The 17,371-nt window shown below is 41.5% G+C and overlaps 1 protein-coding gene across 2 annotated transcripts in view; it reads right to left on the bottom strand.

The window, feature by feature from the left end:
- Positions 1–17,371, bottom strand: part of SNX9 (sorting nexin 9) — a 111,753-nt gene that overhangs the window by 15,108 nt on the left and 79,274 nt on the right. For both annotated transcript variants that reach the window (XM_053592772.1, XM_053592773.1), the window contains 3 exons: positions 7,630–7,760; positions 3,077–3,180; positions 1,595–1,698 (listed from right to left, as the gene is read on the bottom strand). In XM_053592772.1, the coding sequence (XP_053448747.1) occupies positions 1,595–1,698; positions 3,077–3,180; positions 7,630–7,760 (339 nt within the window). The remainder of the gene's footprint in view (positions 1–1,594; positions 1,699–3,076; positions 3,181–7,629; positions 7,761–17,371) is intronic.

Here is a 17,371-nt window from a genome sequence, read left to right as displayed (position 1 = left end):
GACCAAAGGCTCCACATGGAATATGTTTTCTAGAAGCTCCATTTGTATACATTTTTTTTTTTTTTTTAAAGCTTAGTTCTTAATTTAAAGCATAGAATCCTATTGCCTTGCCAGGGAAGAAAAAACTTATCTCTACTGGAATCTGCCCCCAAGCGTGTTCTGTAGATAAGAATGTGGTCGGTTATTGGCAGTGCTATTGACAAAGGTTGCAACTGGCCAGTGGCAGAGGTAAGGCACGGCTGGGCAAGCTTTCCTTTGCAAAGTGCCAGACATTAAATATGATATTTTAGGCTTTTTGGGGCCAAACGTTTCTGTTGAAACTATGCAACTCTGCCACTGTAGTACAAAAGTAGCCACAGACTATATATAAATAAATGGGTGTGGCTGTGTTCTAATAAAACTTTATTAACAAAAATAGGTGGCAGATCTGGCCTGCAGACCATAGTTTGCTGACTCCTGATGTGAGGCTTTTTGGTCTGGAGATAACAGATCTTGATACTGCTATTGCCTTTGCTGTGCCTTTTTATTAATTCATCCACAAGTCATCCCACATTTAGTTTCTTGTTCATTTCAAATTCTGATTATTTCCTTTTTTTTTTTTTTAGAGGAAAAATACCACCTTAAAAAAACCTTTACATCTTTCCTATACTGAGTATCAGAGGACTAATATAAGAGTGGGTCTATATTTCTTTTATAATTCAAAGTAGAAGCCATTTTTTAATTTAAAAAATAACAGAATACAACCAATATTTTTATAGCATGTTGTAAGCTGAAGGCCAGAAAATTCTTCATGATAGACCAGCAGTACCTGTTCATCCAGACATGGGAGGGCGGGGGGGTACCGCTAGTGCCACCAACAAGGGCAGGACAGATATAGGGGGAGAAAAATTCCAACACTGAGTAGTCCAGCATCTGTGTGAACATAACTCAGCGGCCACCCAGCCTTGTCGGTGACTGACACTTGTCACTCTGTGGCCTTCGGGCACTGGGGCCTAACGGGCACTGTCCTGCAGCATTTTGTCATTTTCTCCACAGCTGAACTATGTTTTTCTACCCTGGGGTATTTGACAACAGAGCTGCATAGTTCTAGGGAATACAGGCAGGAATGCTTCTGCAGAATGACAGTGTCCAAACAGATGAAAGGGAGGGAGGCAAGATATTCTCAGGGACACAGAGGAGTGTCGGAAACCCATGAGTGACAGTACCACTCTCCCCTCAGCAATGCTCCCTGTCTGACTCACATGACAATTTTCTACTACTTAACTACACTGGCTTTTCCTAAAAACCATGGCTTTAGTCAAACATACAGTATCTTACCAAAGATAAAGATTAGGATAAAGGATAAAGATTAAAAGGTAAAATCATGAAGTCAAACTAAACACCAGCACTCTTTAAACGTGCAAATAGATTAATTTTCCATAGATTATAAAGCAAATATGGTATCTCTTGTAAGATTTCCAGCTTTGCTAGTCAGTTTTCTAGTGCTGAACTGGAGGGAGAAGCTCAGGGAAGCAGCTACAGGCACAAGTCACTCTGTTCAGGCGGCAGGTTCCACCTGCTCAAAGCCCACCCCGCTGAGAGGAATGACACCTACGTCCTGTGCACCTCTTCCAGTGCTCCTGCCCCACGGTCAGCAGCTCCTTCACGCCGTCGTCCATGGCCTTGGTGAACTTCCCAACAGCATCGCACTTCTGCTCTCTGGGCCCAGGCAGCCATCAGCCACGCGAGGAGGAAGAAAGGCAGGAAGTGGTCAGGGGGACGCAGGTGCCTGCTGTATTCAACTTTGCCTCCTTTGCCCCCTCTGTTCCTTGTGAATTTTAACTAAAATTATTAGGAACTAAATAAAATCATTTCTTAGATACCATATTTAGTGAAATTCCAATCACTAGAAACAGTAACATGAGCTGTGCAGTAGCTGTTCATTGATTCCAGCCAGTATTTCAACGTAACAGACATTAACCTGGAAAACAGTCACCCAGTGATACTGAGGACATCCAGTCTTTAAAGACGTAGAAAGTATATTTACCAACCTGAAAAGACCATCACACTACACTTTTAAATGAAAAAAGCAGATTATAAAACAATGTATATACTGTGAGGTCATTTCTGCTTAAACAAATAATCTGTCCGATAACAACATGCATCCAGAGGAGGGTACAACGTAAACATAAACCATCATTAACAACGATTTTCTCTCGCGGTAGTTGAAAGATTGTGTGTATGCTTCTTTGGCTATTTTTTGTAACAGAGGCAATTTTTTTTTTTTTTGTGATAAGAAAAAAAAACTTCTTAAAAAGAAAGATTTCTTGGCCGGGCATGGCAGCTCATACCTGTAAACCTAGCACTCCGGGAGACAGAGGCAGAAGATGACTTGAGCTCAGGAGTTTGAAACTGGTCTGAGCCAGAGTGAGACTTTATCTCTACTAAAAATAGAAAACTTAGCCAGGCACTGTGGTAGATGCCTGTAGTCCCAGTTACTGAGGCAGGAGGATAGCAAGTTTGAGGTTGCTGTGAGCTAGGCTGATGCCACTGCATTCTAGCCTGGGCGACAGAGTGAGACTTGGTTCAGGAAGGAAGGAGGGGCAGGAGTGGGGGAGGGAGAAAGATTTCTTATTAGTCCTTATACAGGGTGTCCACAAAGTTGGCTATACAGAAAAGGAAATACTCCAAAGTTTCAACAGAACCTGTATTAAAAAAAAATTAAATGGTTAAAAACAGATTTTAAAAATGCTCAGAAAACGTAGATTGGAGTTTGCTCCTTTCAAGGCCATGTTCGAGATTTTTGCTTTGCTGAGTATTACCTGGGTGTTAGTGACCTCACGCCATTTGGTTTCATTGTATTTCATTGTCAGCTATGAAGTCACTTTCTTCAAGGAAGCAGATTTTAATCTGATATTACGGTTAGGAAGACAGGATTTCCATGTACAAATGATGTTTCTCTTGTCACCTGACTACAACCCCCACTCATTTCGTAAACTCTGACAATGTAAACTGCGGTTGTGACTCTACTGGCCAAGACCTGAAGTCACAGAGGGAGACAGACTGAGAAAAAGGAAAGTGTGACAGCATCTCTCACATTTCTGTTAAGTCCAAGTCAGGTGCCTCTGGTTCCATGGTGGAAAATACCATAACTCCTGCCAGCTCATCTTTCTCAGCCTTCCTCTTCCCAGTTTTCCATTCCTGTAAATGAGAACATTACAACGCAAACCTGGAGTCAAACCGATGGGCTCAGCTCCCTGCCAGTGCTGTCCTCCCTCATGTTCAGGAGGCAGCCCCACTCCGTCCCCTCTGCACGTGTCACATGTATCCTCTGCACACAGAAAGCCTCGCCTCGCAGAATGGTCCGTAGGGGACCCAGTCTCTTGAGAATAAACTGACTCAGTCACATTTCTTTCCTAACAGCTACCGAGACAAGCACATCGAATATAAACACACCCTGTACCTAAATGAAACTGTTTTCTAAAAAAAAGTAAATGCTTTTTAAAAATACAAGGTAGGAGTCAATTATTAGGGGCTATTTTAAAAAATACGTTCCTTTAAGATATACACACAGACACACCCATACCTGGAAAAGGGCCCGAGCAAATATAAACAGTGCAATGATTCTCACAAAGAGGACGCAAGAACCAGCTTCCCAGAGCCCCCATGTCCTTTCCCAGTCACTGCCACCCTCCCCCCAAGGTAACCATCACTCTCACAGTTTTCGTTGCCTTGTTTTCTGCTATGGTCTCAATGCCCCTCTGAAATTCACGTGTTAAAACTTAATGGCCAGTGTGATGCCATTGCCTTGATCTTGGACTTCCAGCCTCCACAACTGTGAGAAATAAAATCTTGTTCTTTATAAATTACCTGGTCTCGTGTATTTTGTTATTGCAGCACAAAAGAGACTGAGATGCTTTGCTTACAGCTTACCACCTAAGCACGCATCCTAACTCACTGTTTGGTTAGTTTTTTCAACCAGCAAAGAACCCTACAATCCGCATTCTTCTGAGTCCAGCTTTCGTCAACCTTGGTTAGGGATCATATTCACACTGCTGTTCATAGCCGAAGTCCAACCCCTCACTGCCATATAGTATTCTGCTGTACGAACGTCCCCCAATTTGTTCATCTATTCTATTACACTAGTAGTCATTCCCATAAAATTACACGGCTTTCCTGAAAAAGGAAGTTCTTAGTTTCAATGCAGTCTAAATTTATCCATCTCCTCTGTATAGTCTTTTTTTTGGTGAGTCTTATTTCAGAAATCCTTCCTTACTCCAGGGATATGAAGCCATTCTGTTACCTTCTAGAAGCTTTACTGAATTGCCTTTCACATTTGGATCTGTGAATCATGTGGAATTGGCTTTGGAAAACTTTATACAAGGAAAACTTTGAAACATACCCGGAAGCAGAGGAAAGTGCAGTGAGGCCTACAGACTCAGCTTCACACTGCCGGGCCTCACGCTCAAAGTTCCCAGAGCTTCAGCGTCTCGGCAGCTTCCCGCCACTCCATTTCCATAGTTCTACACACTTTCCAAGAACGTCAGTCACGGCCTCCAAGTAAGAAATGATCACTGTTGTCTCCAGGCATCCTCGGTGCTTCCGTGTTCTGAGACAGCTTTGTCTCCAACTTTCACACTAACTGGATAAATCTCTCCAGCCTCACCTTTAGAGCCCCATCTAACATACTATTTTTGCTTGCAATACTTCGCTTTGAGATTTTTCTGGAAGCATAACCCTTTGGCTAAAGTTTCAGCACATTACTTTCAATCAATATTCAAGAGCAGGAGTTTTCCAGACGTCCTGCTGTGACTCCTCAGGAGACCCGTGGCCCGTGAACTTGCCTACTGCTGCTCCCGGGAGCTGCCAATCTTGCTTTATAGCTTTTCTCCTCCATTCCACCTTTGTTTTCTGGTTTGGGGATTTTTTTATTTTTCGGCTTAAATGAAATCTCAGATCTAATAACCATTTCACCTGTAAATACTTCACTATGTATCTTTCAGAGATAGGTATTATTTAAAAAACCCAACCACACCACTGATATTAACCCTAACAAAATCAACTGTGGATGACTGTAGCAGCGACCTCATTTCGTTCAGCCCGGGGGCTTTCTGTTCTACTGGGCTGTCCAGCGTTAAGCCAGTTCCGCACTTCAAATGCTTTGGCTTTATGATATAAAGTCCTCCTACGTCATTCTTTTCTAGCAGCACCTTGGCTACTCTCAGTACTTCGATTTTCTACATATGGCATCTTGTTTTTAAGAAAGTCATTTATTTTTAGATTATACTCTGAACCCATCCCAAGACTTTTATATTTTTCTCTGAATCCCCAGTATGTAATCCACATTATATTTTCCCTAAAAGCAGCATAGCTAGAAGCCTATTGGATCTTTCGTCCTTGATTCTGAGGCTATAGCAAATACACGGCCTCTTTACTGTTATAAATTCATGAGACGTAGTATCAGGAAATTTCTTTGGGTTCTCTTATGTCTTTCAATGATGCTTCATAGTTTTCTAGGCAGGTCTTTTGTTACTTTTTTTGTATTTATTCTGAAATATTTCATACTTTGGATGCTATTGTAAGTGGCAGGTTTTTTAGAGTTTCAATTTGTTTTTGCTGATAAATTTACATTGTCTTGTGTCTAGTTACCTTACTAACCACTTATTTCTAATAATTTCTCCATAGATTCTCTGGTACTTTCTAGGTCTACCATTTATTTACATTAGTTAAGCACTCTCCATAGGCTCACAGTTTTAACCAGTTCTACACTGCCATTTATCAGGTAAACAAATTCTGGCCTAAAGAGATTAAATACCTTCACTTGGAGCTAACAGGAGAGCTCAAGGGCTCTGACTCCAACTGTTCTTTTTCCTCTTATACCACTTTTATGGTGAGCTGATCAATCTTTGAAGGTGGCAGGCTTCAAAAACAAAACTACCAATATCTGGGATTTATTATTAAACCCAACCATGCAATCTTTAGAAGTGCTTTCTTTATCAGACCCTTGGCAAATCAATCAAATAAGCCCTTGTCAGAGTCTTGTGGCCCAGAGGACAACACACTTGGAAGGTTCCGTGTGGTTTTTCTATCACTACGAAGTAACAAAACATTTCTTCAACTCAACTTGATCAAAGAGCTTATCTTCACATTATATAACTTCATGACACAAATACTGTGACTATCACGTTTCACCAGAAAAACTAGGGTTTGCTAGAATAGCCCACAAGGCAAGACTAAATTATTAATATAAACAAATTCACAAAGAAATGCTGAAGCATTTCAATGTTTTCTAACTCCCCACCCAATGACATATACTACAGCACAAGAGCCTATCAATTTTAGAAACAGGCAGTAACTGAAACTAAGGCCCAAATATTGTGACCGTGTAAAGTATATGCATCTGCCTGGAAACAGACAGAGCACAGACTTACTGTGAATGTTTCACCGTAACAAGGGAAAAGTACGACCAAGTTTAGCAAGTAAATCTGTCTGAAAGTTCCAACAGGACATACGATATTCTATTATGTGATAAAATACAAAAGTAACTTCGTAATTCTTTTCCAGAATCATGATATATTTAGAATTTGCTATTGCTTCTGAGGTACCTCCTGCTTTTATTCTTTGGAGTATTTTCTAAAATATGCAATATTTGTCATGAGAGAAGAGAAATTACGGAGAAAAAGGTCTTTGGACTTTAGAGAACACAATGATACAATCAGGAGTATGGTAAATGCTTACTGAGAGTGAAAACTATATACATATATATATATATATATATACACATATATATATTATATATATATATATATATATATTTTTTTTTTTTTTTTTTTTTTTCCCCCCTGAGACAGAGTTTCACTATGCCACCCTGGGTAGAGTGCTGTGGCATCACAGCTCATAGCAACCTCAAACTCTTGGGTTCAAGCACTCAGCCTCCCAAGTAGCTGGGACTACAGGCGCCCGCCACAACGCCCGGCTATCTTTTTGTTGCCGTTGTTATTGTCGTTTAGCTAGCCCAGGCTGGGTTTGAACCCACCAGCCTGGGTGTATGTGGCCGTCGCCGTAACCACGGTGCTACAGGCGCCAAGCCAAGAGAGTGAAAACTATTTTCAAAGCAGATGTCAGACAACTTTTTCTTGATTTAAATAAAGAACAGATGACCACTGGCAGAATGTCTGCCATAACTGCTCATGGGACAAGCAGAGAGCATTTACTCTGGACTCACAACCACTGGTCTGGAAAAGCCTCCCGGCTCCCAGCAGAATGGCTCCCCTCTGACCCCACCCTTCTTTTCATAAGGCTACTGCCTCGTGATGGCAACAGTGATCAGAGATGAGAGTCACTCTGATCCCTCGCTTCATGTTGGCAATGCCTTTCCTAGTTTGGGGTCTCATTCTAGTTTTAAGCACCTAGGACAAAACTGCTTACCCTATCACATCCCCCACGCTGCCCTCCCTTCTGGCACCAGCCCCTCACAGGCCATGACGGAGTTCCCATGGCTGGGATTTAGGTTTCTGTCTCCGTGCTGTCATCAGAGGAGTGAGAACTAACCAACACAGATTTGACTCCTTTCAGACGTAAATTTGGTGTGAACGTGACAACTCTTCATGTCCTCTAAGACCCTAAGACCGTAATAACAAAACATGCTACCTTCTCATCTCGGAAATTCAGGAACTGCTGGAAAACCTCACTTTCTGAGATGACGGGGTGCCGGCACATTCTGGTCATCCAGGCCTGGAGCCTCTCCATGCGCATTTTGATAAATTCCTCTTCAAAGCGGCCTGCAGAGACACACCACGAGTTACATAAAGTGAATTACTATTATTGTACGTAACTGAAAAACCATTTATATGGCTACTGGCTACTTGGCAGAAAGCTATTTAGTAAGAGGCAAACAACCGGGCTCGGCACCTATAGCTCAAGCGGCTAAGGCGCCAGCCACATACACCAGAGCTGGCGGGTTCAAATCCATCCTGGGCCTGCCAAACAATGACAACTATAACCAAAAAATGGCTGGGCGTTGTGGTGGGTGCCTGTGGTCCCAGCCACTTGGGAGGCTGAGGTAAGAGAACTGCTTAAGCCCAGGGGTTGGAGGTTGCTATGAGCTGTGATGCCACAACACTCTACCCAAGGCAACAGCTTGAGGCTCTGTCTCAAAAATAAATAAATAAATAAACAAACAAATAAAATAAAGCAGTGCCTGTGGCTCAGTGAGTAGGGTGCCGGCCCCATGTACTGAGGGTGGCAGTTTCGAACCCAGCCCTGGCCAAACTGCAACGAAAAAGAGCCAGGCATTGTGGCAGGTGCCTATAGTCCCAGCTACTCAGGAGACTGAGGCAAAAGAATCGCCTAAGCCCAAGAACTGGAGGTTGCTGTGAGCTGTGACGCCACAGAACTCTACCCAGGGTGACAAAATGAGACTCTGTCTCTAAAATAAATAAATAAAATAAAATAAAAAAGAGGCAGTGCTCGTAGCTCAGTGGGTAGGACACCAGCCACGTATACCCAGGCTGGCGGGTTTGAATCCAGCCTGGGCCAGCTAAACAACAATGACAACTGCAACAAAAAATGGCCAGGCATTGTGGTAGGTGCCTGTAGTCCCAGCTACTTGGGAGGATGAGGCAAGAAAATTGCTAAAGCCCAGGAGCTTGAGGTTGCTGTGAGCTGTGATGCCACAGTACTCTACCCAAACTGATAGCTTGAGGCTCTGTCTCCAAAAAAACAAAAAAAGCAAACAACAGTGATTTTTCACTAACCTAAAAACAAGAAACATAGTGAATGCTCAAACGCTCACAAGGAAGATCCAATAGACTTAATTTTTAAGAATGAAATTTCAATTTAACATACTAACAAATCTTTTAATTGTGACAGGACTAATCACAGCCTGAAACTTATTTTCTTTAAGGAGCCCTAAAGTGTTAAAAAAATTTAATAGTAAATCCTATCTCAATATGAGAAAAACTAACATTAGCCCAATTTTGTGCGTCCACATGTATCCCTAAAGGCAAGAAAGAAGCGATAAATGGAATTTAATGTCATCCTCACAAACTGCATGACACACTGTATTTATAACAATGTATCCAAATGTGATATAATCTATAAATGTACAAGTTCAAATTTAATGCTTAGGAAAAGTAACCGAGGGCCATAGCTTTTTCTCCATTTTGTTTTTTAAATTACTTAAACTGAAAATAGCCAAGAAATTTTTCCATGACTGCAATGAGGAAATGTATTCCAATCATGAGTGCTATTCTAGAACTTGGGACTGTACTAATGCTTAATAAGTGATTATTTCTGTTTTAAAATGTAGAAAATTAGCTTGCCAAGCATGATGTACCAAACATTGAACGAAGATCGAGAATTTTTATAAGCCAAGTAAACAAAAATTACCGCTCACCGAAAGGCTTCTTGAGGTGGAAATTCCAGCTCTGGCCAAGTGAGATCATCTCAGCTCACCCTGTGGCCCCAAAGCAACTGTAAAGCTGCACAGCACTGACAAAAGCCAAGTCAGTGCTCAGGAGTCAATCAAGGGCAAACAGCCATTCGAGAAGGGTTTATGTCCCGAACTTCAGGCAGGACAGTGAAAGCGCATGGCATCTGGGGCTGCCCCGTGTCCCCTGTGGTGCACCTCCTGCCCCTACTTGGTCCGCAGGGAGGCACTGCCCGGGGGAGCTGGCTGTGAAGACTTCCCTGCCGGGTGGAAGGAGGCCCACTTGATCCCAGGTGCAGGGAGATGCCCATGTTCAGTGATGGTGTCAGTGGCCATGACAATCTCAGAGGCAGGTGAACAGGGAGGCCCAATGGCCCTACCAGCCCAGTTTGCCTGGCTGAGCCACGCATGTTCTAGGCTGAAGCTGTGTGTAAACAGTGGAGACCAGACAGGGTCTAAGCTGGCCACATACTCCCAGCCAGCTCTGAGGCTGCGCACACAAGTAAAGGAGACAGAAGTGGGCAGTAGGACGTAAAGACAGAATCACTTGAAAACGACCCGAGCCTTGACCGCACTCCCACTGCCCACCCACAGCCAGGTCGACAGAGGGCAGAGCCTTATTGGCTCGAGGTGGGTGAGCACAACCTCTGTTCAACCAACCTTAGGTTTACTACCACTCCACCAGAAGTAAACTCTAGGAAGCCAAACTTAAACAAATAAACATAAAAATAACCAAGCTGCAGGGGAGACAGATTGTGAGATTTAGCCCAGGGAAGTTACTTAATAGACATAAAGCAGAAAAAACCTTCTAGGAAATAAACTCGGAATTCAGAGTGGCTAAATATGTTCCCCAAAATGTCCAAGTTTCAATAAAAAATTAAGAGATATGTAAAGAAACACAAGCTATGACCCATACTGGGGGAAAAAGGCAGTCAACAGAAACTGTCTCTAAGTGTCCTCGAATGTTGAATTAGCAGGGAAAAAACCCAAAGTGGCAGAAAAAGTAGGTTCTATATGTTCAAAGAACTAAAGGAAGTCATCTTAAATAACTGAGGAAAAATAAGCCAGGCCATCAACATAATAGAGATTCTCAAGGGGGAGGTAGAAATTAATGGAAATCCTAGAATGAAAGTACAGTAACTAATACTAAGAATTCACTATAGAGGTTCAACAAAAGATTCAACATAGCAGGAAAAAGAATCAATGAATCTGAAGATAAATGAAAGTTAACATGAAGATCAGAGCGAAGAAAACTAACATAAAATGAACAAGCCTCTAAAAACATTAAGTGTACCAACTGCTTATAATGAAGGGGTCCCACAGGGAGGAGAGAGAGAGAAGCAGAAAAAATATTTGAAGAAATAATGGCAGAACATTTTTCAAATGTGATAAAAAATTTAAATCTACACCTCCAAGAAGCTCAATGAATCTCAATGAACTATGTATTAGTAGGATAAATACACACAGATCTAGATAAAGCAGAATTAAACCACTGAAAGATAAAAAAAAAAAAAAAAAGGAAATCTTGAAAGCAGCCAGTGAAAAATGCCTGGTCTCGTATGGTGGTGTGCATGTGTGAGAAGGGACAGCTGACTCACTGTGGGACACAGGGACGCCAGACCAGGACACCTCCTCCAGATGTAAAGACAAAATAAAGACAGACCAAGACATAAATAGAGAACTCACTGACAACAGACCTGCATTCTAAGAAATATTAAAGAAAGTCCTTGAGGCTGAAAGGAAATGACTAAACGTGAATCTGCAGAGAAACAAGGAGCACGAGAAATCTGCAGATTAATACAAAAGACTCTGCAGGTTAGCAGAGTCAGCATGAGAAATCTGCAGATTAATACAAAAGACTCTGCAGGTTAGCAGAGTCAGCACGAGAAATCTGCAGATTAATACAGAAGACTTTTCCAATGTGTCCCCTCAGCTTCTATAAAAGACATAACCAGTATAGAAAGCAGCGATTATCAAGCTATACTGCTGCACTTCTACGTGAGTAATATGTATGCTCACAACAGTGTAACACGAGGGAATAGAGGTACACAGGAGAAAAGCGTCTACATTTACTGGATTTGAGTAAATCTTAAAGTACATTGTGAGGTTTAAAAAAAGATGCATATTGTATCCTCTAGAGTAACTACTAAAAAAAAAAACTTTAAAATTTTAGTTTAAAAAAATGAGAGGAATTAAAATGGTACATTGGAAAACCTTTGTTTAATACAAAGAAAAGCCAGCAGAGGAGGGACAGAGGAACCATCAAGACACCCCTTGGCTCAGCGCCCGTAGCACAGTGGTTCTGGTGCCAGCCACATACATCAAGGCTGGCAGGTTCGAACCCAGCCCGGGCCAGCTAAGCAACGATGACAACTACAACAGAAAAATAGCCAGGCCTTGTGGCGGGCACCTGTAGGTCCAGGTACTTAGGAGGCTGAGGCAAGAGAATTGCTAAGCCCATAGTGAGACTCTGTCTCAAAAAAAAAAAAAAAAAGATACTCCAAACAAATAAGAAAATGGTAAATATAAACCTAACCATGCCAATAATTGCATTAAATACAAATGGTCTAAAAACCCTAATCAAAAGCAAAGATATCAGACTTCATAAAAAAGTCAAATCCAACCATCTTGCCCATAAGAGACATAACTTAGACACACAAATACTGAAAGTAAAATGATGGGAAGAGATATACCACACAAACGGTGACTGTAAGAAGTGGCTGTATTAATATTTAACACAAGAAATCTTACCAGAGACAACAGGGGACGTTCCATAGGTACGTGGGAAAAGGGCTACCAGAGGAAGATGCGGCAAACTGCAGGTATACCTAACGAGACAGCCTCAAAACACAGAAAGCAAAAAGGACAGCACTGAAAGGAGAAACAGTCCAATAATAAGAATGTTAGATTTCAATACCTTGTGCTCAATAATTGAGAGAACTAGAAGGAAAACTGGCAAGGATGTGGAAACCTGAACAGCACCACCCGCCAATTCGGCCTGCGTGACACGCGAAACGTTCCATCCACTTGCTGCAGAACACGGGTTCTTCTGCAGCACATGTGAAACACAGAGCACATGCAAGGCCATAAAACAAATACCCATATGCCGGGAGCCAAAACATATCACAAAAATGCCCCTTGCTATCTTGATTTTACGAGCAAACTATTCTCAGGAATTCAACCGTAAACAGCAACGGTACTTTCCCCTTGCATAGCTCCTCAAAAATGCACCCCCCGCCTTAGGGTCCTTCTCCTAGTAATTTTCCAGAAACTAGCCCCCTCCCCGCCCTGTTAGGAATAGCCCTTAGTTACTTCCTCGTTTGTGTGCTTATAAGTCCAGCTGAAATATAAACTCTTCAGAGCTTGATCAGACTCTTGCTCTCATTCTTTCGTGTCTCTTGTCCCCTCATTTGACTGACCCCTTTGTTTCCCAGGTCCCCGCTGAATTCCCTGCGGGCCGGGGCACCCATAAATTTATTAAAATCATGCCAAGCATGTTCTGTGAGAATAACAAAATAAAATTAGAGGTCAAAAAACTAAAAACAAATTTGGAACATGCCCAAATATTTGGGAATGAAACATGCAGTTGGCCCCCTGTGTTCAAGGGTTCAACCAAACTCAGATCAAAAATATGTTCATGAAAAAAAAAAGTCCCTTGTGAATACTATACATACCAGTTGCCTTGTGTTTGGTATTATAATAATCTAGAGATGATTTAAAATATACATGAGGATATGAATAGGTTATATGCAACTACCATGCCGTTAGGGACTTGAGCATCCACAGATTTTGGTATCCACAGGAGATTCTGGAATCAATTCTCCATTGATACTGAGGGATGACTATTTCTAAATAACAGGGATCAAAGAATAATTTGTGGGAGATATCAGAAAATATTTTGAACCAAATGAACATAAAACTGAACATATCAAAATTTATGGGATGCAGCAACAGCAGTACTTAGAGTAAAGTTTGTCGCATTTAATGCTCATAATAGAAAATTTCAAAACAATAATCTAAGCTTCTATATTAAGAAACAAGAAAAAGGCTCAGCGCCTGCGGATCAAGCAGCTAAGGCACCAGTCACATAGACCTGAGCTGGTGGGTTTGAATCCAGCCCGGGCCCATTAAACAATAATGACGGCTACAATCAAAAAATAGCCAGGCGTTGTGGTGGGCACCTGTAGTCCCAGCTACTTGGGAGGCTGAGGCAAAAGAATCGCTTAAGGGGCGGCGCCTGTGGCTCAGTCGGTAGGGCGCCAGCCCCATATACTGAGGGTGGCGGGTTCAAACCTGGACCCGGCCAAACTGCAACCAAAAAATAGCTGGGCGTTGTGGCGGGTGCCTGTAGTCCCAGCTACTCGGGAGGCTGAGGCAAGAGAATCACTTAAGCCCAGGATATGGAGGTTGCTGTGAGCTGTGTGAGGCCACGGCACTCTACCGAGTACCATAAAGTGAGACTCTGTCTCTACAAAAAAATAAAATAAAATAAAAGAATCGCTTAAGTCCAGGAGTTGGAGGTTGCTGTGAGCTGTGATGCCACCGCACTCCACTGAGGGCGACAGCTTCAGGCTCTGTCTCAAAAAAAAAAACAAGAAAAAATAATAAAAGATGGAGATAATAACAGAACAGAAACTGATGCAAGAGAAAAACAATAGAGAAAAATCAATAAAACCAAGGAAAAACAGGAGATGACAATGAGCAAAATCAGTTATGAGAGAGTATTTGTCCTGCAGACCTTATAGTTCTTGAAAGTATAAAAGAATACTATGGACAAATTTTAAACCCACATCCAACAACTTATATGAAATAAATTCCTTCAAAGACCCAAACTACCAAAGCTCACTAAAAGAGACAGCCTGAACAGCCCTATGTCTATTAAGGAAATCTAATTCATAGTTAAAGCCTTCCTACAAAGAAAACTCCAGGTCCAAATGATTTTAGTAGTAATTCTACCAAACACAGGATAATATCAATTCTACACAATGGTTCCAAAGTTATCCTATGAGACCAGTATTGCCCTGATACCAAAATCAGACAGAGAAAACTATAACCTCATGACTAAATCCTCAGCAAACTGAATCCAGCAATATATAAAAAGAATAATATATCAGCATCAAGTAAGGTTTATCCCCAGAAAGGCTAGTTTGGTACTGGAAGCTGATCAAGGTAATTCACTGTATTAATAGTAAAAAAGAAAAATTGTACGCTCACTTTGATAAAACTCAGCATCCTTTCCTGAAGAAAACTTTCAGTAAACTAGAAATAGAAGTTCCTTAACTTGATAAAAAGACATCTACAAAAACCCCAAATTCATATTTAATGGTGCAAGACTGAATGCTTTTTTCTCTAAGACTAAAAACAAGGCAAAGATGTCTACTCTCACCCTTCTTTTTTTTTTTTTTTTTTGGTAGAGACAGAGTCTTACTTTATTGCCCTTGGTAGAGTACCATGGCGTCACACAGCTCACAGCAACCTCCAACCCCTGGGCTTAGGCGATTCTCTTGCCTCAGCCTCCTGAGTAGCTGGGACTACAGGCGCCCGCCACAATGCGTGGCTATTTTTTTTGTTGCAGTTTGGCCGGGGCCGGGTTTGAACCCGCCACCCTCGGCATATGGGGCTGGCACCATTCTTACTCAACATCACAATGGAAGTCCTAATCATGGCACTAAGACAAAAACAGAAATAGAAGGCACACAGGTTAGAGAGCATGAAATGAAACTATTCTCTATTTTAAGACTGCACGATTGTCTACATAAAAAAATCCCCCCACTAAGAAAATGCCAGGAAAGCCATGTTAACCAATGTGATGAAAATACGTAAAATGGTCTATAAAACCAGTGTATGGTGCCCCATGATCGCATTAATGTACACAGCTATGATTTAATAATATAAATAAATATCCCCCCCAATCCACAAAAAAGCTCCTGGAACTAGTAAGTGTATTAAGTAAGGTAACAGATAAAAGGTTGATGGACAAAAATCAATAACATTTATAATAAAGCACTCCCCAATGAAATTCTTACAGTAAATCTAACAAAATATATGCAGAATCTGAATGCTAAAGACTACAACACACTACTGAAAATGGAATGTGTCTGCATCCATAGACGAGAAGACTAGACCTCAAGATGTGAAAATGTCCTAGTAAATCAATGTGATTCTAATCAAAGTTCCAGCGTAAGTTGTTACAGGTATCTATAAACTGACATTTAAATTTATAAGGGAAGGCTAAACAAATAGAACCTGAATGATTTTGTAAAAGAACCAAGTTGTAGGATTCCTACTACCTGATTTAAAGACACACCATAAGCTACACTAATCAAGATCGTGTGACAATGACAAAAAGACCCGTAAGCCAAAGGAACAGAAAAGAATCCAGAAATAAACTCACACATTGACAGTCAAGTGATTCTTTTTTTAACAAAGGCACAAAGGAAATTCATAAGAGAAAGGATAGTTTTTCCAACAACTGGTATAGGAACCACTGGATATCAAGATGCAAAAAATAATGAGCCTCTACCACACAGTATATCTTATACAAAAATTAATTCAAAAGGCATCCGGGGGCGGTGCCCACAGCTCAGTGTGTAGGGTGCCACATACACTGGGGCTGGTGGGTTTGAACCCGGCCTGGGCCTGCTAAAACAACAATGACAACTGCAACAACAACAACAACAACAACAAAAAACCAGCTAGGCGTTGTGGAGGACACCTGTAGTCCCAGCTACTTAGGAGGCTGCAGCAAGAGAATCGCGTAAGCCCAAGAGTCTGAGGTTGCCGTGAACTGTGACGCAACAGCACTCTACCCAGGGTGACAGACTGACTCTGTCTCAAAAAAAAAAGAAAAGAAAGAAAAAAAAAATGCAGCCTTAACTTCCTTTAGAAATTTTGAGTACAAGCTGGGTATGATGGCGTGTGTCTGTAGTCCCAGCTATTTGGGAGAATCACTTGAGCCCAGGAGTTCAATACCAGCCTAAGTAACATAGCAGACTTCATCTCTAAAATAAATAAATAAACAAACAAACTAAAAAAAATATGAGTAAGTGTAAGTCTTATAACAAGAATAATGTTATGGACCCACATATTAAAAACTTACTGCCTTAAGAATTGGCCCTTGAACAGCACAATGGGTCCAGACGCCTACTGTTTTAAGCTATCTCAAATTTTATACTTCTTAGAAGAGATTAAATACTACATAAACTTAAGTGATGCAGAATCAAAGCCTCACATCTTGGAAAGAAAATGATACATTTCAGGTAGAAAAGACCCAGGAAGTCTGCAGGGACTAAGAGATCATCAACTCCCCTGTAGGAGCAAGCGAATCATACCAAGAACTTATGACCCAATCACTGGTTGGCACCTAATGATTATTTTACTGAATAATTGCCTTCAGGAAAATGCTTCTGACCACAGCTGGTTTATCTCCAAACTACGACTTCAGATGTTCCTTTATATTTGGTAAGATGGTCATAACCTGTTCCAGAGAATTAGAAAAAAGGGAGGCGGAGGAACTCACATTTCCCTGTTTGCAATGAACCTCACTTAGGTTTTCACGGAGAGTGTGAATATCACAGTTTGGCACCAGGAATAAAAGCAGATTCATTCAATATTATTTCTACAAAGAACAAAATACATAAACAAATAAAAAAATATGTTAACTTTAAGTTTTTCGTGGATTATCGAGTCCACAGAAATGTCATGACATCTCCTTGGCAATCCTTTTCCTGTTCCCCAGGGGCGAGGGGAGAGGGAGTTTTTATGCACGGACCATCGGTGGGGAGGGGAAATGAAGCTCCTGTGTGCCTTCCGGCTTCCTCGGCACACGTCCCGGTCAGCGAGTCAAAGCTCAGCATTCTTCACACGGAGGGGCTTCGGCTTTCTTCCTTTTCTATGACCCCCTGGAAGCACGCCTGAACTTATTTTTTTTAAACAAATCTTAGTATGGAAGGAGCACCATGA

This window comes from Nycticebus coucang, chromosome 5 (assembly GCF_027406575.1).
Source record: "Nycticebus coucang isolate mNycCou1 chromosome 5, mNycCou1.pri, whole genome shotgun sequence".
In the NCBI taxonomy this organism is placed as follows: domain Eukaryota; kingdom Metazoa; phylum Chordata; class Mammalia; order Primates; family Lorisidae; genus Nycticebus; species Nycticebus coucang.
The sequence above is the reverse complement of the archived record's forward strand: the minus strand, read 5'-3'. Positions and strand labels throughout refer to the sequence as shown.